Source organism: Sinocyclocheilus anshuiensis, unplaced genomic scaffold (assembly GCF_001515605.1).
Source record: "Sinocyclocheilus anshuiensis isolate Anshui unplaced genomic scaffold, SAMN03320099.WGS_v1.1 scaffold446, whole genome shotgun sequence".
Lineage (NCBI taxonomy): Eukaryota > Metazoa > Chordata > Actinopteri > Cypriniformes > Cyprinidae > Sinocyclocheilus > Sinocyclocheilus anshuiensis.
The window spans coordinates 2,965,341-2,989,290 of NW_015544247.1; the positions used below are offsets into that span (position 1 = coordinate 2,965,341).

A 23,950-nucleotide genomic window follows, 5' to 3' on the forward strand; every position below is an offset into this window, starting at 1 on the left:
TACAGTGTTTTCTGACCTTAGATGCATTTAAACCTGTTGTAGGGGACTCCAACACAATATTAGGACACTTTAAAAAACCATATGACCTGCTCTTTAAGGTTTCTTGGCTGTCGTTTGGCAACTCGAAGTTTCAGCTCTCTCCACAGATTTTCTATAGGATTGAGCTCTGGAGACTGGCTAGGCCCCTCCATGACCTTAATGTGCTTCTTCTTGAGCCACTCCTTTGTTGCCTTGGCGGTATGTTTTGGGTCATTGTAATCCTTGAAGACTTATCCATGACATTAACAAGCTCCTCCCGTGTAGTTCTGGGCTGATCCCTCACGTTTCTCATGATCATCCTTTCCCCATGAGGCAAGATCTTGCATGGAGCTCCAGACAGAGGCCGATTGATGGTTATTTTGTATTTCTTCCATTTCCGAATAATCGCACCAACAGTTGTCTCCTTCTCACCAAGCTTCTTGCTGATGGTCTTGTAGCCCATTCCAGCCTTGTGCAGATCTACAATCTTGTCTCTGACATCCTTTGACAGCTCTTTGGTCTTGCCCATGGTGGTGGGAGAGGTTGGAATGGAAGATACAGATTGTGTGGACAGGTGTCTTATACGCCTAACAAGCTGACATTAGGAGTAACTTCTTAAAGTGGCAGGACTAATCTGTGTTCCACATGGGCACATAACCAGTCTGTGGGAGCCAGGAGCCAGAATTCTTGCTGGTTGGTAGGGGATCAAATACTTATTTCACTCATTGAAATGCAAATCAATTTCTAACCTTTATATAATGTGTTTTTTCTGGATTTTTTGGTTGATATTCTGTCTCTATCAGTTAAAATAAACCTACCATAAAATTACAGACCCTTAATTTCTTTGTAAGTGGGCAAACTTACAAAATCAGCAGGAGATCAAATAAATATTTTCCCCACTGTAATAAATAGATGAATAAATTAATATAATATTAGGATGAATAATTTAACATTATAGATGTAAAAATACAGCTATAATTTTTAACTAAAGTATAATATAGTTAAAATATAGTGTATACACACACACACACACACACACACAGAGAGCGAGCTCATGTATGTATATTAAATAATAAATGCATAGGTTTGCAAGCAACACATTAAATGAAATATGATCAATTATATGTTTCCATTAAACTTTTCTGTTTCAAAATCAATGCAGTTTAACTGTAATGAATGCTCTTTTATCTTGGGAGATGTAAGCATCTTTTAGAGGCCATTAAAGCACATCTAGAGACAAGACGGTTTGTTTTTAAGTCTAAGGAGAAAATGAATCCCTGGACCTTAAACTGAATTCTCTCCAAAACCTGACTGCCCCAATTCACTTTCATTAGAAGTCAAACACACTAATCGTGCCCCTGTTGCGCATATGAAACTGCCACTTGGCTATTACAGGGAGTAATCTTTATTTAATAGATTTAACATCCATTCTCGCTGCCTAAACCTCATGGGACGGGGGAGGACAGACACACGCTTGCACACAAACCCACCCTCTCGTCCCCGTGTTGGAACACATACACCTGATGCTCATGTTTGTGTTCAAAATTCAATTACCTACTTATTGATACTTCACAGAGATATTTAAGATGCAGACATGGTGAGTGATTTCCCAAGGGAGCCACTGCTTCATCTTAATGTCCCAGCCGAGAGCTCTCCACTTCTCACCCCTCCCTCCAACCGCTAGACACCACGAATCATTACACACACGCCAGCCAGCCCTGCCACAGCCTATCCCTGTTCAAGAGGTGTCCTTATTAATAGGCAATCAGTCAAAATTCATTCATTAAAAAGCCTAAAAGGTTTCACACAGGCGCTATGATTAGCTAGGAAAGAAAATCCAATGAATTCCTAATGTATTTATGGAAATAAGGTGTCATTTCCGATCTGTTGACAGAGGTGGCAGCTAGGACAGAGAAGGGAGAGCGAGTTAGATGAATTCCCTCCACTCTCCCGCTGCGCTGGTCCAAATCTGAGCCGAGCTCGGATGTATCTGTGCGGTCGAAAGGTCTGAATGTCGTCATAGCAAGTCAGGGTCAAAACGAAGGGAAATTAAGGATTATATTTTGAATGTGATTCCATAAACATTCCCTTCTCCAGTCGGGCATTGTAATGGCCATAAAGCAGCAGGAGTAGTGTGTGAGGGGAGGGGAAGGTGAGAGGACAGGAAGACAGAGGAGAGTAAAGTCGAGGAGAGCTTTCCCCCAGCTCAACCTGTCATCTAGCAGCACTTCATAACTGCTTGCCCCTGTGGTCGGGTGTCTCTGATGGATTGATGGAAGCACATTACTACAGTAGGGTAGCATCACTGCAATCATATTCAGCGACACACTCCGCTTAATAGAGAAGAGATTGATCTAGGGGAGGAGGCAGTGAACATTGGGGCCATTAGCGCTGGACGGGTGTGACCTTCATACTGGGTGCAAGAACAGATTGAACAGCAGAGTTTTGTTCCTAATTGTGGATCTTTAACTTTTAGCATGGTGCATCTGTACCAGTTTTCCTACTATATGAAGCACCATGTATGGGTCAGTGAAATGACACCAAGTTTTTGAGAGGATCTATTAATTTGTACAAAACTATAGTTATTTATACATACGACTACTTTTATATACTTCCTATGTAATGAGCATGTTTTTAATTTCTAAATTCAAATTAATTTCAAAGTTTTTTTATTTTAGATATTTTAGAGGCCTTAAGATGATAAATGACAAAACTCTCCTGACATTTTAATGCAGGAAAAAGGATTAAAAGACTGAACTTAATTTAAAAATCAAGTATTAAAATAGTTTTGCATGATCTTTCAGTATTATTTCTTAGGGAAAATACTTTAACAAAGCTTTTGAACTTCTAAACCTTCAAAACGTTTACAATTATATTTAACTTTAGTCTGCAAAAAAAAAAAAAACATGTAGAAAAAAAAAGAAAATGACATCATAGAGAGGACTTCTGCAGACCCTTATGACTGCATGTCAAGGTCAGATAAAATATCAGATAATTTGGTTCTTTTATTACATGGCATGGCTAGATCAGGTTGTAAAATGTCATGTGGTGCATCTCCCCAAAAACATGATTATAAATTAATAATTTATTATATATACTGTATACACTTTATGTATGTGTCTGTGTGTGTATATACACACACACACTATATATAGTGTATGTATATTATATAAGCATATAGATACACACACACTATAACAATTTTATAACACTATATAATGCGTTCGAAAAAGATGATTAAGATATGCACACTTATGTATTTAAAGTGTAAAGAAATGTGCAAAATATATAAATATTACTTAATACTCAAAATATTATTTTGACTTGATAGTTACACTATGACATTTCCAGAGTCATTTCTTGAAAATGGTACACAAACGTTTTTCAAAACCACATGAAACCACCATAAATACAAACAGTACATTTAAAAAAAACTTGCCACATTACTCAATTGTATGTATTGTATTAGACTTTTAAAAGAATTAAATTTCCTTATCGTGGACACTCTTATTTGTCTTTGAGCCATATGTGCTCCTATCGTAGCATCTGTAATAAACAGCAATTAAGATATCTGTCCAGGAAAACATTAAACTAACTAGATTTATGTGAGTGCTACTTTACTGTACAAAACTTGCCAGAATGACACTAGGATGGTCGCCAGGGTTTGCTATATAATTGCAAAGATGTTTGAAAGACACATAGCTAAATCTGAAAAGTAATAGCACACTTCTTCTCAACAAGCAATTGTTCATGTTTAATCCTCAGGGTTAGGGAGTTTTGAAAACCCTTTAGTAGGCACTATTAATAAATATAATATTTTCCTATTATCCTGCTGCTTATTTTGCTACTAAACACACAAAGTAGAACTCTTGTTAGACTTACAAGATGTTTCCAGATTATTTGACGTCCCATTTAAAAAAACAGCCCCACAATTACTCAAGTAGAAACAAGTGTGTTACATCATCTGTGCAAGCCGCCGCAGTGGAATCAGAGATATCATCAGCATCGCCTGAGGCCTGGCTGTCCCAGAGGAGTACTCTCCATTCAATTACCTTCAATAACAGTACTTATCAGTGTAGTGACTGGTCCTGTGGGAGCGTTGGGGCCTGATGACCATGCTCAGCAGCCCCCCGACAGCAGCATTCATCACGGCCTGCAGCAGATGGGTACTGGTGGGGGGCTGGAGGGGTAGGCACACGTCAGGCCCTCCCACAACGACCCTGATCAGCATCACTCAGCTAGGAGAGGAGGGGTAAACGTCCCCAAGGAGACTGGTGTGGCACATGTCACGCTCACACACACAAATAAATACACACACATGCACATGATATCCTTATCTGCCTACGGTCGCACCTCTCATGTAGCAGTTCCAAATGAAGATGTGCTGATCCACTCAAGATCAAGCCATTAAGATACTTAATATACTGTTATTTATACATTTTAAGCTTAACATAAGTACACGATTAATCAAAGCTTAATTTATGCTGCTGTTGATCATATTTTTCCATCCCAAACATATAATGCATCTAAAGACTCGGCATCTGCATGTGCCTGAGGCGAAGGTCGAAATAAATATATCCAAAACAAATGTGTGGCTGATAACCTTGCCTTTGGGGTGAGTTTTCACTGCCTGATTGCATTATCCCCATTAACCAGATGAGGACTTTAATGGCCGTCGTGCCAAAGGTGCAGTAAATCTTTTTCCTCCTCCTCACCCTCCCATCTCCTAACACTACCTCTCGTCAGCTCGTTTAAAGGCGCTGAAGAGAGAAAGAAACATGATGAAAAAGTAGCTCAGATTTACAAGGCTTCTCCTGACAGCTAGGAGAAGGAAGAAAATTAAACCACATTAAAGGGCGCCACGTTAAATGCTGCTCTGAGCTGAATGATAATCGTAATTTCATATCTGTCTCCTCAGTGCAGAGGCTTTACATACCAGTAGGCTTATTTAAAATACCTTTATCGTACTGAAATATAGAATACTGAGAGGATTCAGAATGTAATTCTGTAATATAATGAATTGATGTAAGCACAGAGTGGTGTACAGCAAGACAAATTCTTCTACGTTCATGTTCACGTACATATCTTTAAAAAATCTGCAAATGTGTAAAGACAGTCTAAAAGCCTGAGACCACATTTTGAATTTGAACTATGTACTACAAAGAAACATTATGATGTACACTACAGTTATGTATGATTTTGTAATAATAAAGTCTCTTAGGTTCAGCAAGGCTGCATTTGATTAAAATGTTAAAAACAGGTGAAATACTACTGCAATTTAAAAGAGCTGTTTCCTATTTTATTATATTATAAAATGTAATTTATTGCAGTGATGCAAAGCTGAATTTTCAGCAGCCATTACTCCAGTCTTCAGTGTCACATGATCCTTCAGAAATAATTCTAATATGCCGAGTTTTGCTGCCTATGACAAACTATGATACATTTTTTTCAGGATTTTTAAATGTAAAAAAAAATATTTAAAATATAATTATTTGAAAATTATATTTTTGTCAAATTGTAAATATCTTTACTTGTCACATTTTTGATCAATTTAATTCGTCCCGAATAGAAGTATTCATTCCCTTCTTCAACTTTTGAACAGATAAAATTAATATGACACATTTCGTATTTTGCACTCTCTAGGTTACTAATCTAACTACATCGATCATGTGAACACCAACTGATGGTCAGATGTTCTCGTTTCCAACAAAGCACAAAATGCTCTTTGGATCATTCTCAAATTACGCTTGAGAACATGATCACTTGGTTTTATGCAAAACTTGTGGAGCTCATGCAGCTGACTATTTCTGATTATTATTTCGCTCAATGGCATAAAGCGGTGACAAATTTTGTTTGGCATAATCTTGGTTGAACGAGCCGACTTTAATCATGCGCTCTTGATGGAGATTTTACAAATCAGCAGTGAACTCACAAGGTGACCTCTCATCACTTCACCAGTATATTTTCCACATTACAGGACCAAGTCTGACCAGAAACTAAGGTAACCAGTGGGTGGGTATAGCCAAAGATATATAAGAAACAAATATGAAATCAAACTCACACTAAATCACAGTTTTGTGGTGCACGGGTTATATATTAGATGGAGAGGACCTGCTTTCAGTATTGGAAATTAATTTTCTTACTCCTGTTAAAATGAATAAATGTCTTGGAGCATGTTGCATTCCTACATCATGAACAAGCAGAGGACAAAATAACAGGAGGGTGGAGACATCTAAGTTGACTTATTATGCTGCTAGAAAGCCTACTGAGTGCAAAGTCAAAGATATTAAATGCAGGCAGAACAGACTCAGGCCTTTCTATTTGTAAAAAATGCCATTTTTACATAGCAAAAGCAACATGGAAGCTGTACCTAAAAGTGGCACATTTACCCTAGAGAGCTGACACTTATACAGAAATTCAGATGTTTCCAATATTAAATAGTGAACATAGAAACATGAGATGTCATTAAAAATATCAATTTAAAAAAATCTTTACTCAAATATAATAGAGTAATATAGGAAAGAATATTTCAGGTCAGTAAGACATTTAATTTATACATGTTCGGAATAAATAAATTTGTTCAAAATAATATGGTAAATTCAAGCAAACGGATATAGTTTTGAGTGTGAGATTTAACTAGATTCACCCTAGTTTCTCATTGAAAGGAAGATTGCTGAGGGATTATTTTGAACATTCCACGAAAAGGTCAAAATGTCAGAAGAAATGTAATATATTTGAAACCAGTGTTACTCATTACTCACTTTACAAATTGCACAATATTTGTACATTTGATGCCCATTTTCATCTAGAAAGTCATGGAAACACTTATCTTTTCTGTAATCCTGCCAGTATGGATTAATACTACATCTAGCAATTCTGTGATACAACATTTCAGAGCTACTGGGCAACAAGCCAGTTCTGTTTAAATATAGAGTGGGGATTTATTTAAGACTTACCAACTAAAATAAATGCATAAAAAAATATATAAATAAAGAAGTCACTTTTCTGGTACGTTTCAGATGGATTTAGGTGCTAGATTATTTATAATAATTTATATGTTTTAAAGTACCTCTCTATCATGAAGCTAACAGCAGGAGAAAAATGGTTAATAGCAGCTCCTGTTCATAAACGTGTTTCTTCTTTGCTAATATCGCCATCTAGTGGAGGCTTTACAAAGCCTACAAGCCTGTTCTTAGTGCACAGATGAACTAAATGTTTCAAAGAAACTAAGATTACTTACATTCTTCCAAACCCAACTGATAAGCCAGATTCTGCAGTCCCTTCACCTTCTCCATCAGATTTGCTGTGGTCAAACTTCCTAATTCTAATTAAAAACAACAACAAACATAAGAAGATTAATATTTGTAGTGCCAATGCCAAAAATAATAAAAAAGATCATAACACACAAAAAATACCACAGCTTTTCTAAATTCATATTGCAATTTGTCTACAAATACTAAGATCTTTAATGTAACAAAGCATGTGTCAGATAGGTCCATAATATAAGAACACTAAAATTATGCACCGAGAAGCTTGATTTAATTTGTTTTGGTTTTATGAAAGAGGCAACAGACCTTTCAACATTTCAATATCTTCTGACTCCAGTTCAGCCATCCACTTGGGCGGAGAATTCGTGATAGGCTGGAACAACAAACAGAAGTCTCAATTTCATGTCTGAATGCAAACTTTCCAAATAACTTATTTTCATTTATAATTTGATTCTTTGCTCACATTTTTGAAGGATGCAGCAAATTCAGAAACACCCGGTACTGTTAAAATGTTAAACAAGTACATGGGACTTTCAAAACAACATTCAAGGGTACATTAGAAATAAATATGACAGGCCAAAATAAAAATATTTAAATACGTTTGTTTTTCAACAAACGTTAGGGTCATATTTGGAAACATCTGTGAATGTTACATCTTATAATATACTATTTTAGTTTAAATCAATAATTATTAGACACTCAAACTTACACTGCTCCGGCCACAGGTCAGGTGAAGCTCGGTCAAGTTTTTCAAAACTTAGCAGAGAGGATTCAAAGTCCTCACCTAAATATATATATATATATATATAAAATAAATAAATAAATGATACATGCCCTTTATTACAACACTGGTTCAGACACTGGTTTAAGTTTAAATGCTGTAACTTTCGAAGAAACAATCCTCATGTTTTGCAGGATATAATGTTAAGTTTGCATGTAATGTTATGACAAGTCACATTAGAGGGGGAGGTTAGGTTATGTTTACTCAGCTGTTTGTATTGTTGTGATCCAGCTGAGCTAGCTGCATTGGATAGCAATGCTTGTTAAAATAAACAAAAATACATATTTAAAAATAGAAACAATATACAAAAAGTACTCTTTTCCGCATAACCGCTGCATCAATACATTCGTATAATATTTAATATAGTAACCGATGTCGCTTGACACGTAGCTTGCTAATGACTGACTCCAAACAATTTTATGACGCTATTCCGAGGGAAAAGCTTTTTTTGAAACTGAATTCATCAATACTTTAAGAGGATATGTTGACTAGCATAACAGTTTATAAGGTTTAATCGGTCAGTTGCACTAGTACAATAACAACTAATGTTACCAGGTAAGAGACGAATTAAAATTTACCTCCATTCGGAGACGCCATCTCGATAACAACACACGTGATTCGAGGCAGCCAATGGTTGAAGGCCGTGGATTCCTGTAGCCGCGCCCTCTTGGGTTGTTGTTTGTTTGTATTGAACTTTCAAAATTACAAAATTCAACAGCAAGTTCTTCACATATTTCTCATATTTACACATGTTGTAAATATGTATATTTAGCCCTCTTGTGTTGTGTGAGATGTCGCAACCTTTTGTTTTTCTTAGTCTATGGTTGCAACATTCACATGAGACTTTCAGCTCACTTGAGAACTAACATTATTTTTTACCATGGTGTTAATTTTATAAAATTGATTACAATTTTTAAATAGTCAATTACGCTATATTTAAGAAAATACATCAGGATAACTTGAGATGTTAAGAGATATTGGCAACAAATACAGTGACAGGGAATTAAATAGACCATTTATGCATTATCAACATTTCAGTGTGTTAATATAAAGTGATATGTAGCATTACTTAAATATGACAAATTCAGAGACTGTCAGAGGAAGGACCAGACACTGCAAAGCTGGTTGAGATAAAGGGAGAAATCAGCCAGATAAAGTTGCTTGAAGACGGTGGCTAGAACAAAGCCACTTTATTAATAAGTGGAGATTATAAAACCTGTCAGCAAAGATTAGTTTTGCAAGAAAACGTTAAACTTCAGGGATAGGATAATAAAGTGGGTTACAAATATACAGTCAAACACAAATAACACTATTTTCTTCTTAGCATGATGGTGGTTTATGATAAGAATTCTCAGTAAAAGGACTTAGAAAAGGCGTTGCTCTTAAATGCAACGCAAATTAAGTCCAAATACATACACATATTTGCAATGTATTCATTTCAGTCAGCCATTGATCTGCATTTAAGGTAACAATTCCAGTAACACAATAACAAAGGGACACAGCTAATTATTTTGAAAATCCAAAATGAAATTCAGTGGTATGACCCAGAAATGGCAATTTAATTTATCAAAACCACAACTTGTGTAGCTGAGAAATATAATATTGTGATACATCAAAGGTTGCTGTTTTTGAATACACTAATTCTTAATTTTTTTCTCTCTCAGAAGAACAAAATATGTAACAAATGAAATGTACAAAACCCAATTGAAGGAGTGAATATTTTATACATCATCAGAGTCTGATGAAATCTGAAACCAGAAAGGCACTTTATTAATTGTCAGTTTAGTTCAGTCCAGCTACAGCAGTTAAACACCATCAAGCTTTAATGTAAAATAAAAATAATATTGAAATAATCAGTTTCATCACAGCCTAACAGCAGAGTAAAGACTACTTCCACAATGAAATGAGCCAGTCAACATGTAACAACTGAAATGGTTAAAAAGATTTTATGAAGACCTGGACACTTCAAAATTGTCTAAAATTGTCTAAAATTCCCAGGATTCCATCCACCTGAGGCCAGCCATGGACGAGGCAGGGTCTTGTGCCAGCGGCCCCCTCATACCATAGGAGAGAGGGTGGAAGAGATAAAAGCTGGAACAAGTAGAAATTCAAGTGTGAGATCAATATTAGAAATTGACTGAATTTGTGACCTAAAAAACATAATACATAGAACATTTGTACAAAATGCACAATTTCAGCATTAGATAAAATTAATATACTTGGTTAATTTACAACAGCAAATGTTGTAAATATAATAAAGGCTTAAAAGTGATGTTAGCCCAAAAATAACTACATTTAAATATTAGAGCCTTACCTGTAGATGAACCCTAACAGGAATATAAATTGACCTCCCCTCATAAGATGATGGGATATGGATGAACTAAGGAGAAGGTGTAAATTCTGGAGGAAGATGTCCAGAGTAATACCTTAAATAAAGGTCATTAAATGTTAGAATTAAATGTGTTTATTGAGATAACATTGTGTCTAAACATGCTAATTAATGCTGCAAAATTTGAAATATGTAGACAAGTTTTTTTTTTTTTTAATCGGAAATGTAACATTCCATCACTTGCTCACCAATGGATCCTTTGTAGTGAATGGGTGCCGTCAGAATGCGAATCAAAATAACCGATAAAAACATCACAATAATCCACAGGTAATCTACATGTTTCCAGTCTATCAATTAATGTCTTGTGAAGCAAACAGCTGTTTATAAGAAACAAATTCATTAAGATGTTTTTAACTTCAAACCATTGCTTCTGGCTAACATACGAGTCCCCTATAACACTGCTTTCTCTACTGTACTGAAAACAACATCTTGTGTACATCAGGAGAGAAATATGCACAGATCAAACAAGTGAAAACAGTCCAAAGCAGTTCTAAACAAATATTGCGATGTTTTTACCAGCTGTTTGGACTCACTCTGATGACACCCATTCACTGGTGAGCAAATGATGTAATGTCAGTGTAAATTTCTCCAAATCTACATTTTGGATGGCATGAGGGTGAATAGATTTTCAGCAAATGTTCATTTTATTGTAATTCAAAGAAGGCAGCTCTGACTGCAGCATAACCTATTGGACCAATGCAGTCCCCACTAGGGCTGTCAAATTTTTTTTTTTCGAATTTCGAATATTTGTCAAATTTAAAATAAAAATCCACATTCGAATGCAAAAACGTTGCATTGCACTCGCACAAAAGAGCCGCATGTTTAGAAAGCCATGTAAAATTAATGCAAGTTTAACTTTGAAAAAAACATATATCGAGACTTTATGGCGGGTTTTTTTCCCCATCCCACTGCATCTCATCTTTTTAAATGAAAAATGTACTCTGTGTGATTGGCTTTCCGTCCTTTGTATTAAACTATGCATACATACATGATGCCATTTTGTTTATAGTTGTTTAAGCACCTTAATTAATTATAATTGGTTTATAAACATTATTTTAAACATTATGCACTTTTTTCACAGATAGTCGTTATCTTATGCTTTGAATAAACGTGCATTAGTAATATTTTGCTCGATGCGCCCTCTTGTGGCCTCAGAAGAGAAGCCAAAAGCTATTCCTCCCCATAACTGAAATTATGCATTTTAAATTAGAATATAATTAGAATTTTAATCATATTTAAGTACAAAATTCGAATTTAGTTTTTCAGCCATTTTGACAGCCCTAGTCCCCACGCTTATCTGGTTTGCCGTCGTACCTGTGAGCATACTGCTGAACAACACGGCAGGAAAGTAATGGTGGTAGTAGAGTATGCGACCCATGACGTAGAATGGGAGGTAGTGTAATAGCCAACCCAAAAGCAGCATCCCACCACCCTCCATGAGAGTGTGACAGTGCACTGAAAGACAACATCAGCTGTTTTAGACTTATGATTGGCTCTTTTTAAGTACTGTACAATATGTAGTGCTGCTTACCTTTCCTCATTCCCTCCATCTTCACTCCTCTCTGTTTTGCTAAAGATGCCACTGTCAGCATTAAAACAAACAGAGCCAGACTCAAGAGATTCAGCCACCAGATGACCTGAGGATAAAAGGTAATCTTCAGTAATGATACGACAAGATACTGTATCTTAGGAAACATAGGGCAAAAAAAAAGAAAAGTTAGAGACACTTACAGGGTTCCCGAGAAGATAAACGCGGTACTCTGTCTCATTCACTCCAGAAAACCTCAAACCCTATTATGAATAATGAATTATAATGAGATAGTACTCCAATAGATGTGGATCTTCAAAACAGTTTTGTTAGTTTTAAATAAATTTGACTAAAGCTAATATAAAATCAATTAATAAAAAACATTTTCATTAGAAATTTTCAATAGAAATAAAAACTGAAATAAAATAAATTAGAAATGTTGTCTTGGCAATTAACGAAAATAAAATAAGCACTAAAATTACTAAAAATAAAATTAGATAGAAATATTAAAAAACATAAAAATGGCACATAAAATTACTAAAACTAAAATAAAAACAAAACATAAAAAGTAAAGCATATTCAAATTATTAATTAATTATAAATAATAAATAAATAATAATAAAATATCACTTTCAAAATAGTGGTTTCCCTTTAAACAGTCTTTTTAGACAATCTACCTGATAGTTGATGGGCCAGTGCCAGGGTTTAGAGTTCATCTCGTTGTCTTTGGGCTTTAAACCACTGTTTCCCTAAACAAAAATACAAGGTTTACTAAACTAAAAGGTAGATTACTAAAAGGTAGATTTTCCTTTAGGGTAATCTTATTTTACCCTGATCATCACAATATGAGACTCCCAGAGGATCTCCTGGAAAGTTGGTTTGAGCACTGAAAGACTGATGTTGGGCACTGTAGACATAAAAAGATGTTGCATGAACATCGACGTAAAACCCATCCAATGGCACATTTCGGTCTATTAGCTATATGAACATACGTTTAGGGTTGATGTGATCCTCAATGTTCCACTGTGTGTTGGGGGTCTCTTTGACATATGGGCTACATGTGACCTCCACTTGCTCCCATCCCCTGTAGAAGAGTCAAATCCAGTTTAAATGGTTTTCTGTGCGTTATGCACTACAGACCACACCTAAGGTTTCTGCTGAATGAATGCTCTCACCACTTGGGAAGAGTCTTTCCAGAGGAGCAAAGCACGCAGCCTGTAGAGCGATGGAGAAAATGCACTTTACTACGCAACACCTTCACCGGATCTCCTTTCTTCCCTCCACACACCTCCACCTGCCACAAGTCATTCACGTCTCCGCTTCCGTTCTGAAATGAAAAGCCATTATTGTTTAAAATTTGTAATGCTACTCTATTGGAACTTATGAAAATGATCAATGTTCATTTGGAGATTTAAAGTTGTGCTGAGGTTTGATGTTATCTAGAAGCACAAGGTCATCTTTATTCTGGCAACGATACAATCAGAAAATAAAAACAAAGCTGAATCTATTAAGCTGATAGAACACAAACCCACCTAATCAACTGATAATGGAACATGGTTTCTATAATAATGCCAAAACATTATAATACATGAATGGTAACATCTAATGAAAAAAAAAATACAGTACTCACAATGCCGTAACCTGTGACCTGCAGGTGCTTTTTGGTCAGTGGAGCTTCATGGAAATGACTATGAAGATTTCTTGTAGTTCTGATGAAGAAAATCAGGCGTGCACTGCTTTAAACTAACAGTTCACATCATTCTTTTAGGCCATAGCTATGTTACTTTCCCAAAGACCTTATACGTACTCTTTGTGTTCCAGTCTAATGATGTCACCATGTCGGACCAGTTCTGGAGGCCCTGTGAGATCTTAGCAGGGAACAGGAGTTATTGATTCTTGTGCAGTGTGTATCTAGAAATACATGTACAAGAACATGTACACGAACTCACCGTCAGAGTTGTCAGGTCTCTTGACCAACCATAGGTTATAATCTTTGTGCAAATAGGCTGTAACCTACATGAGGTAAGATGCAAAATAGATTTATACAGCGAGATGATTTACCATCATCAACAGAATAACTACTAAATTCAAGCCACAAATCAAATGTGCACATTTAGACATTCATAGGTTTGGTGTCGGGAAGATTATTTGAATGCTGTGAAAGAAGTCTCTTATGCTCACCAAGGCTGCATTTATTTAATCAGTAAAAACTGTGATATTGTGAAATACTATAACAATTTAAAAGAACAGTTTTTATTGTATTTTAAAATGTTATTCATTCCAGTGATCCTGTGTCACATGATCCTTCAGAAATCATTCTAATATGCTGATTTGCTGCTCAAGAAACATTTCTTAATTATTATCTTCATCGGTGTTGACAACAGTGTGCTGCTTAATATTTTCTTACTTACTCCAAACTTTTTAACGCTAGTGTTATTAGAAATTTTGAACCAAATTAAGAATTACAGATCAGTTTTTCATCTTGAAACCTTCCAGATAGTGTTACTGTAGTGCTGCTGTCAAACTGTCTGTTAAGAGTAAACGGTGGTGAACCGACCTGTTGCTGGTGAGCTCCAACACCTTCTGGGTAAAGGTGCCAGTGAGAGTGCAGATACCCTCCTGCTATTCGCAGATTCTTCACAGTTATGACAGAGCCATATGCCAGATCTGTGTGGAGGGAGGGGTACAAGCCAGGATTTAGACAGAAAATTGAATCTTTTCACAATTTGTTGTGAAAAAAATTTTTTTAAGTAAAAAACGAAACATAAGCAGTAAAAATGTCAAATCTTGAGCTCAAGTTGTTCTTACACTCTGGCATGGAGGCGTTGTGCAGATTGTTTCCAATTAAGCGAGACTGAAAGGCAGAGCTGAAGAACCCATCCCCAGGACCGCTGTGCATCGAAAAGAACAAAGCTTTAGCATTATTTTATTGCATTGCATATGACCAATGAACTGCTTTAATAATAGAACAGAATATTAATATTGGCTCAAACATACCTTCTGTTTAAGACAATAAAGTGAACAGCAAATATTGTAGTGTACAGGAACAATGGGAGCATTATCAACCCAAAAACTCGAGCTAATAAGTGCTTCCCAAAATCCAGCTAGTGAAAAACGAGAACATATTTTCATTCACTGCAAGCACTAATGTTTAAAAGTAGGGATGCACGATATTATCGGACCAATATCGGCCGATAATGGCTTTAAATGTAAATATCGGCATTGGCCTGATATGAAAAATTATGCCGATATGTCTTGCTGATAAGAGGGATACATTAACTCACATGTGCTCAGGGTGTGCTAGCGATTAGATCACGTCAGCATTGTGGCTCATTCTTGAAGCAAAGTTTTGCCTGAATGGTGATTAGATTCACTCTTTTGGATTGCTGCATTTAAACTGAGAATGCACCTACAGAATGACCTTTGGTGTGTGATAGAGTAAACAGTAATAAGCAGGTGCAGTGGCAGCAGGGTCCTAATGCCTGTCCGTAAGAAGTTGTAATTCCGTAGGGGGCGCTGTTGGCCTACTTCTACTAAAATGAAAGCAAAATACACAAATAATATTTAGACTGTTTCTGATTAAATAAAGCCGTAATTGATGCCATAAAATCATGAGTATGTTTTGATTTAAAGGTCAGAAGCTATTGCTTACATGAACAAAAAAAAAAATCACAAACATGACACTTAAATTAAATAATTTTATATTTACTGATTTATTCATTAATGTGTAATATGTTATTTTTTTAAACAAATTATGAAATCTAAAAATATTTTCTGAATTATTACAACTCCTTTGCTTTAGACCATTTACACGTTAAATAATAAAATAACATGTTAAGGTTACCACTGCATCTTTCTGAAAAAGTGATTCAGTGATTCATATACAGTTTATTTATAGTTATTTTCAAATCTTGTCAAAATAACTTTATTATTGTTTATTTAATTCTAACATATACGTTCTTGTTAAAAACTAACCAAAATTAAAAATAATTATATATTGGTATCTGCATCAGCTATCGGCCAAAATGAGTTGAAAATTATCGGCAAAAATCCAATATCGTGCATCCCTATTTAAAAGTTTGAAATCCGTAAGATTTTTTTCTCAGCAAGGATGCATTAAATTGATCAATTGACAGTAAAGACTTTTACAGTGTTACAAAAGATTTCTATTTCAAATAAATGCTGTTCTTAAAAAATTCTATTCATCAAAGAATCCTGAAAAAAGTATCACAGTTTCCACAAAAACATTAAGCAGCACAACTGTTTCCAACATTAATAATAATAGGAAAAGTTTCTTGAGCAAATCAACAATTTAGAATGATTTCTGAAGGATCATGTGACACTGAAGACACTGTGACATCACAGGAATAAATTACATAAACCGTAATAATATTTCATAAAGTAACATTGCAATATGGTGCTTGTACTGTATTTTTGATCAAATAAAAGCAGCCTTGTTGAACATAAGAGATATTGTTCAAAAACATTACAAATCTTATTGATCCCAAACTTCTGAACAGTGTATATTTGAGAATATATTCAATCTTTCTTTCCATTAATATATGGTTTGTTAGGATAGGACGATATGTGGCCGAGATACAACTAGGCCTATTTGAAAATCTGGAAACTGAGGGTGCAAAAAAATCAAAATATTGAGAAAATCGCCTTTAAAATTGTCCAAATGAAGTCCTTAGCAATGCATATTACTAATCAAAAATTAAGTTTTGATATATTTATGGTAAGACATTTACAAAATATCTTCATGGAACATGATCTTTACTTCTATATCCTAATGATTTTGGGCATAAAAGAAAAATCAATAATTTTGACCCATACAATGTATTTTTGGTTATTGCTACAAATATACCCCAGCGACTTAAGACTGGTTTTGTGCTCCAGGGTCACAAATGTGAGTGAGAAAAACGACACGTCGAGCAAGATTTGTGAGGGTCTAATAGGAAAAAAAAAACAGTGTTTTCTATTTTCAGTTTAATATAAAATTTTGTTAACTCTGCTAATGGAATAAGTAGCAGGTCTATTTTTAAAGCACAATCTCTTTAGGTTTATGGTAATTAGTGTGTGTGTGTGTGTGTAAAGTATGTGCATTATCCTATGCGAACAAGAAAAAAAATATATAAATATAATATATATAATATATATCTTTAAAAAAAAAAAAAATATATATATAATTTGCTGTATACTTCTACTACTAATAATACAATTTGTGTCATTTTCTGCAGTCCAAAGAAAATTATTCAATTTATGCAACATTATTTCCCCTTTACTGTAATTACTTTTTATGTGTAGGTAGATTGGTTAAATCTGGATTATCTTGTGATTGATATTGTATCTGGAACTATATTTAAATAGCAGCCAAATCAACAAACATTACGACTGATTTATGGACTGTTTTATTAGATAAGCAAGTACAATATAGATAGATGATAGATAGATAGATAGATAGATAGATAGATAGATAGATAGATAGAAAACAGACATAGACACAGGCACCAGGTGTATGCATAACATAAATTGTAATTTGGAGCTAAAAATGTGTATTAACAGTCTTTTCATGCTTCTGAATGATCCGTATAGGTCAATGTCCTTCATATACCCATATATTACTGATCTACAAGCAAAAATGTTATAATTCTTAAAACTCCATTAGATGAGTATAAGGTCCGTTAGTATCCAGCTTCAGGACTTGTCTGTTCCCATATGTTCCATGTTTGAGCTCTGTAACAGTGTCACTGTTCTTGCAGGCTGAGAGTTCATTTTGACTATGAGACACAAAGCTGTCGTAGAGCTTCAAGCCTTCATCTTTCCCAATGTTGCCATGGTACTGCATCCCTTTTCCTTTTGGTTTTCCTCCAAGCGTAGCTTGCGGTACTATGAGAACACTGCCTGGTAGCTGAAGGACTGAGGTGTACTTTCCAGATTCTGTCTCACAAAGCTTCGTGTTCAGTAATGTGTTCACTGAGTGAGAAAACAGGTGTAAATTAAATACAGTGTATATTACATTTCAGAATTAATGTATGTATGTTTTATTGCAAATGTGAGACAGGAGCAATTGCATACCCATTTTGGGGATTATATCTTCAGTTGCACCTTTGAAAAAGCAGATGTAGATAACCATTCCCCTATTAATCTGAACAATAGACAGGTCATTAGTTCGACAAAAACTAGAATTGTGGTTAAGATTAATTATTTAAATATTTTCCCGATACCTCAACCCATTCAGCTTCACTCTCAGCATCTGGAGGTTTGACCTGCAGTCGTGCATGCAGACACTGCTGGAGAATCGCTCGCGCTTTCATGCCGTTATCTGTTCTCTCGGACATTGCTACGAAATATGCCGGAAATTGCCGATTTCAATGACAGTGATCATCAATTTAATTCCGAGATTACATAAATAATATAAGTGTATTTTGAAATGAACCATGGAACTACCAGGGGGGTCCGCTTCCGCGTGAGAATCTAAACAATATACGTCATCAAGAGTCGACAGTGCGATGCGACTTCACGACAGCTCATGCCAGCTATATTTTTGTTTTAAAAAGTTACACTGTATTTGTGATATATTATATGATTTATTCAAAGACGTAACTAAGCACTAAACCGATAGAAACGAGTGTCACATGGAAACCACAGCGGTGTCTCTGTCTTTGTTTTGTTCGTGACATTGTCTGAAATCTCGTCTCTGGGAGCTTTATAAGATGGTTAAATTACACGACAGCTACAAAAGGTTTTTGCAAATATATACATTGTCCTCAAACATTATAGGCACACCACTTTTGGCTAGCAGATTTGTTCCTGCACATCAAAATAGACATGAAATCCGCTTCAAGGTAAGTAAAACTCATTAATATGGCTATTGATTACAGGTGCCCTAATTATTAATGGTGTATAGATGCATAAACCCAACGACATTACAGTTTAGACTGTATTACAGACACATTCTCCCACTTTTTTTCTGTTTAGACTTCAGGTGCTGGTGAACGAGCTCTACAGGAGAGACAGAGGCAGCACATGGCCAGAGGTTTGCCAAAACAAAAGCCCATAGCTGGAGTCAAAGAGGTCATTGTTGTTGCATCAGGGAAAGGAGGGGTGGGAAAGTCCACAACAGCAGGTCTGTTGTCTTTTGCGTTCATTGACCTTTGTGTGTTTCATGCCACAATAATTTCCAATCTGTTTGTTTTACTCTTTATGGTATCAACTACCAGCATTTCTCTGAAAACCTCATTTAGTTTAATGTCTTCACAGTGAATCTTGCTCTTGGACTTATGGCTAACGATCAGGTGACATTCAGATAACCCTATCTCAGACACTGTATTGAAACCACAAAATGATTTAACTTTTTATTAGATGATTTGCCTTCAGTAATATCTTTTTTCGTACCACTGCTGCATGTAGAGTAAATCGGTGGGTATTCTAGATGCTGATGTCTATGGCCCCTCCGTTCCAAAGTTAATGAACCTAAAAGGAAACCCTGAATTAACCGACAGTGAGTTTTTTGGCCACATTTGCTTTGTAAACAAAATATATTTTGTTTTATAAGAAAATTAGTTTGTCAGTCTGATCCTTTTTTCTTGATTTTCAGAGAACTTAATGAGGCCACTTGTGAATTTTGGAATTCCTTGGTAAGTACATGACTGATTAATAGTTATAGTGCAAAAGTGTTATTTTATATAGCCTGCTGTTCAAAATATTTTCAAAATGTATTTAAAAGAAGTCTTTTATGCTCGCCAAAGTTGCGTTTATTTGATCAAAATTACAGTAACAATGTATTTTAAAATTTAAATAATTCTTGTGACGTCAAAGCTGAATTTTCAGCATCATTACTCCAGTCTTCGGTGTCCTTCAGAAATCATTCTAATATGCATCTATTTGCTGCTCAAGAAACATTTCTTATTATTATGTCGAACAGTTGTGCAGCTTGTTGAAACCAACATTTTACAGGATTCCTGTAACATAAATCTCATATATAGAAGCAATAAATTATTTTTTAAAAATCTCACTGACCTCAAACTTTTGAATGTTAGTTTTGTTTTTTTCTTTTATACAATGTTTAAATGTTTTAAGGTTTTACTTGTTGCTTCTCCGTCCTCTACAGTATGTCAATGGGCTTTCTGGTTGAAGAGGTTGCACCTATTGTGTGGAGGGGTCTGATGGTGATGTCAGCTATTGAGAAACTCATTAGACAGGTGTGCAATTTGGATTTGGAAATTGCTGCTGATAATAGGATTTTGTCAAATATCTATTTTTTTCTCAGTTGTCCTCATCCAGCACAAATAGATGTGATTTCTTCAATAGAGTTCAATTTCCATCCATTGGCACATTTTGAATGATTGTGCATGAATTATTCTCTACCCTGGTTTCATGTGAAATTGTGTCATTTTCTGCAGTCTAAGAAAATAATCCAATTTACTCAACATTGTTGTTCCTTTCACTACCATAATGACTTTTTCCATGCAGGTAGATTGGGGGAATCTGGATTACCTTGTGATTGATATGCCACCTGGAACTGGAGATGTCCAACTGTCTATTACTCAGAATATTCCTATAGCAGGTAAATAAACCAATGTGTTACAGCTGATTTATGGTCTGTATGCCTCTTTTTGGCATCTATTACAATCTGAAAGAAGCATTCTACCTAATGTCAGTCACAGCACAGCGCCATGGATCTTTCCAATTCAGATTGTCATTTAAGGTTTGATTGTCATTGCTGGTATCAGGTGGGAGAGAATTGGATGCATTAATGTTTTCTAGTATTCAGAACATGCATTATGAAATCAGCCTTTACTGCTCTTAAACATAATGTAAGTACATTTTGACTGGTTTATACACCAAACATCAAGCTTAGTTGTATAATTTATGCTAAACTGATGTTTATTTTGTCTTTAAGGTGCTGTAATTGTGTCTACGCCTCAAGACATTGCCTTGCTAGATGCACGAAGAGGTGCCGAGATGTTCAGAAAGGTTAACGTTCAGGTAAAGCATTTGCTTTTGTGTTTAAAGGCTCCAGTTCCAACTTGTCATTAAATTATAGTGGAAAGTAATAGAGTTTAAGCAGGTTGGGTTCATGCTGATAGAGACCTACATTGAAGCAATATAAATGGCATAATCTTTAATTTTGTGTTAATTCTGTGACAGTTATTTCCGACAGAAAATACCTGATTGGTATCAGTATTTTTTATTTTTTTTTAAATAAATTTACGTTTAAGGATGTGCTTTGTGCATTCAGGTGCTGGGTCTGGTTCAGAACATGAGTGTTTTCCAGTGTCCCAAGTGCAATCATCAAACACACATTTTTGGCTCAGATGGGGCTAAAGAGCTGGCTCAGACCCTTGGTGTTGAGATGCTTGGTAAGGCCATTCTGTATAAAGTATTACATTATGACTGACTGTTTTAGCATTTAAGCACATAAAAAACGTTGATATTTATCAAATGTAATGCATATTATGAGGTCAAATTGTATGTAACTAGATTTGATTCAAGTGGATTGGCCAATCTGTGAGGAGACAAGGTTTTCTTTTCTCACTCCAGGAGATATTCCTCTTCATCTCAACATAAGAGAAACATCAGACAAGGGACAGCCCATGGTTGTGTCATCCCCAGATAGTCCAGAAGTAAGTGAATCATGTTGGATTCCTGTCTAGCTTTTCATTGTTTTCCATTAGTTACTTACTGTAAGCCTTTCATGATCTTTGGGTGCACTACACTTTGGTAACATGTATTGATAAATGACAAAATTGAAATGCAAATATTGTATATTTGTTGTATATAATATACAGTTGAACTCAAAGGTTTACATACACCTTGCAGAATCTGCAAAATGTTAATTATTTTACCAAAATAAGAAGGATCATACAAAATGCATGTTATTGTTTATTTAGTACTGACCTGAATAACATATTTCACATAAAAGATGTTTACAGATAATCCACTAAGAGACTAATCAGCTGGCAGACTTCAGTCAGACAGAGTTTCCCATTTTTAACAAACGTTTATAGAACTGATCTGAAAAAAGATTCATGAAATCGTTTTCTAATATATTCATGCATATTTGCCTGTTTTGCAGGCCGAGGCTTACAGAAGAGTTGCAGCAGCAGTAGTACGCCGACTAGCGGAGCATCCGAGATAAATAATGTCCACATTTAATGTAGCTTTGCTGACCTGAGGAAAATATCAGTATTGTATCATTGTCTCCTACTTGTTTACTCATTTAAATTGGTAACACATACCTATTAGAATATTATCATTTATGTTTTTTATTTATGCACTGACATACAGTTCATGTTATTTAGAGATTAAAATATGTAATGAAAAAAAGAACTCATCGCAATTATGATCATATTAGAAGTGCCCTAATGCAATGTACATTTCCATGTACAAATCTCAGATGTGGATCTTTTCCCACCAGAATAGACTGACAAGTTTTTTAAATAAAAGGAAATGGGTCAAAGGGCAGGTTTTGGGCAGCTTCAGCAAAGTGTCATTCCTCATCCATAAAGATGTTCATTACAGATCTTGACCACTTGATGGCAGTGCATATGTTTTCATACATCTGCTTGTGCTTTGTTTGATTTATAGTGATAGCTAAATTAGATCTTTCACTTAAACCATGACAAATTTTCTTCTTTTGACAGTAACATGATTGGACTCTTCTGTTACTTAATTACATTTAATAAAGATAAACGGTCCTGGTCCAATAGGAAAAGTGGGATTAAGTTTTCACGGGATGAGAAAAACAGGGTCACTTCCTGCATATTTTCACAGCTCCCTTGACTCAGCTGAAACAGCCGTATTCAGTCCACCCCTGTGGAACACTGGCCAGACAGACCAGTCTGTGATTCATCACAGCAATGAAGCTATTTTGCTTTCTTTTAGTCTCAATTGCTTAACTGTTCCCAGAAGACCGACCCCGGGGGTTTCATTTGTACAATGACCTCAGCTGAATTTGGACAGTTTCACATTTGGTGTTATTTATTTTCTCTTTGTTTTCACGATAAAGAAAGCGTTATCCAATGACCGATGTCATTGAGCGCAGTGCTGTGACTCACACTCCCATGAGTGTGTCATTGAGGTGTAAACAGCAAATAAACATCCATTCATACAGAGATCTAGAATTCACCAAAATTCTGCCTGGGATTTTTGTCCCAGAAAGGGAATTTCACAACGAATGGGAGAAGACCATTCGTAAATCTGATCCTAGATCAGATGACCTCCACTCATGAAACCTTATCTGCTTGTGAGACACTGCATAACATGGGCATATTCAGATTACTTAACAAGCAACATGATTGAGCATGCTTCAGGTAATTCCCAGCTGGCAAGAAACAGATTTCTAAAACAGTGTCCTTGTGGTGTTATCAGTGGCATTATAAATGCAGACTTTGCCCCATGTGGTAAATGTGGCTTATAGCTTCCACTTCCTAAGGCTATGGAAAAAAAATCAATAATTAAATGGTGTAGCTGTGCAGCCCAAGAGGACAGAGGGCAGTCTTATTTCTGTCTCGTCTTTGATTCATGAGCAGATACTGTTAATAAGATAAGCTGAGGTGCAAACAAAAGACATTTAAGGAGAAATCGTTATCTCTAAAATGAATATTGCTCAACAATGGTCTCTTCACTGTAAATCATTCTAGTTGTGTAATGTAAAACAGCACAGTTTTTCAACCAGATCCTGATCATTATTATTATTGCAAATGGCATAAATAATTCTTTAACTATGTGTGGCAATCTCTGCATCCTTATGTTCAGTACATGATGAAGTCTTCATGGCTTAAGTATTGGCTTTATGCCTGTAAATTGGCTGAAGTGGTGATCTGCACATGTATAATGGAAGATATATATGTATAACTGATTAAAATTATGTAAGGTGTGTGCCTTCTGGGGCCGAGGTTTTTCAAAGCGGCTTAAGTATATTGTTGGCATGTATAATAAATCTTCATTAATGCTATATC

The 23,950-nt window shown here is 35.5% G+C and overlaps 4 protein-coding genes across 6 annotated transcripts in view; 1 reads left to right on the forward strand and 3 right to left on the reverse strand.

The window, feature by feature from the left end:
* LOC107697756 (protein lin-52 homolog) overlaps nt 1-8,715 on the reverse strand; it is a 14,103-nt gene extending 5,388 nt beyond the window's left edge. The window contains exons 1-5 of the mRNA XM_016498599.1: nt 8,646-8,715; nt 7,996-8,070; nt 7,750-7,787; nt 7,593-7,659; nt 7,259-7,342 (exon numbers count right to left, since the gene is read on the reverse strand). Of these exons, the coding sequence (XP_016354085.1) occupies nt 7,259-7,342; nt 7,593-7,659; nt 7,750-7,787; nt 7,996-8,070; nt 8,646-8,664 (283 nt within the window). The 5' untranslated portion in view covers nt 8,665-8,715. The remainder of the gene's footprint in view (nt 1-7,258; nt 7,343-7,592; nt 7,660-7,749; nt 7,788-7,995; nt 8,071-8,645) is intronic.
* A 1,072-nt stretch (nt 8,716-9,787) lies between these two features.
* On the reverse strand, nt 9,788-15,297 carry LOC107697758 (protein O-mannosyl-transferase 2-like). 3 transcript variants are annotated; one of them, XM_016498600.1, is made up of 17 exons: nt 15,269-15,297; nt 14,982-15,088; nt 14,793-14,875; nt 14,542-14,651; nt 13,934-13,997; nt 13,792-13,852; nt 13,615-13,693; nt 13,160-13,311; nt 12,977-13,068; nt 12,815-12,891; nt 12,662-12,733; nt 12,188-12,247; nt 11,988-12,093; nt 11,771-11,911; nt 10,645-10,695; nt 10,382-10,493; nt 9,788-10,158 (listed from the first exon to the last, which is right to left on the reverse strand). In XM_016498600.1, exons 2-17 carry the CDS (start codon nt 15,041-15,043, stop codon nt 10,053-10,055), a joined length of 1,428 nt encoding a protein of 475 aa, XP_016354086.1. In that variant the 5' UTR covers nt 15,044-15,088; nt 15,269-15,297; the 3' UTR covers nt 9,788-10,052. The 3 variants fall into 3 exon arrangements, with proteins under 3 accessions (XP_016354086.1, XP_016354087.1, XP_016354088.1); XM_016498601.1 differs by lacking the exon at nt 15,269-15,297 and having other exon boundaries at nt 14,982-15,107; XM_016498602.1 differs by lacking the exon at nt 10,645-10,695 and having other exon boundaries at nt 9,790-10,158.
* Nucleotides 15,298-17,469: 2,172 nt separating this feature from the next.
* Nucleotides 17,470-18,356, reverse strand: LOC107697760 (probable D-tyrosyl-tRNA(Tyr) deacylase 2). The gene is made up of 3 exons (XM_016498605.1): nt 18,212-18,356; nt 18,063-18,132; nt 17,470-17,960 (listed from the first exon to the last, which is right to left on the reverse strand). The coding sequence occupies exons 1-3, from the start codon at nt 18,323-18,325 to the stop codon at nt 17,638-17,640; spliced, it is 507 nt and encodes a 168-aa protein (XP_016354091.1). The 5' UTR covers nt 18,326-18,356; the 3' UTR covers nt 17,470-17,637.
* Nucleotides 18,357-18,483: 127 nt separating this feature from the next.
* Nucleotides 18,484-23,094, forward strand: LOC107697759 (iron-sulfur protein NUBPL-like). Its single transcript, XM_016498603.1, has 11 exons — nt 18,484-18,832; nt 18,966-19,113; nt 19,248-19,282; nt 19,398-19,488; nt 19,585-19,624; nt 20,098-20,188; nt 20,460-20,553; nt 20,890-20,975; nt 21,229-21,349; nt 21,531-21,613; nt 22,066-23,094. Exons 1-11 carry the CDS (start codon nt 18,701-18,703, stop codon nt 22,126-22,128), a joined length of 984 nt encoding a protein of 327 aa, XP_016354089.1. The 5' UTR covers nt 18,484-18,700; the 3' UTR covers nt 22,129-23,094.
* Nucleotides 23,095-23,950: the final 856 nt, after the last annotated feature.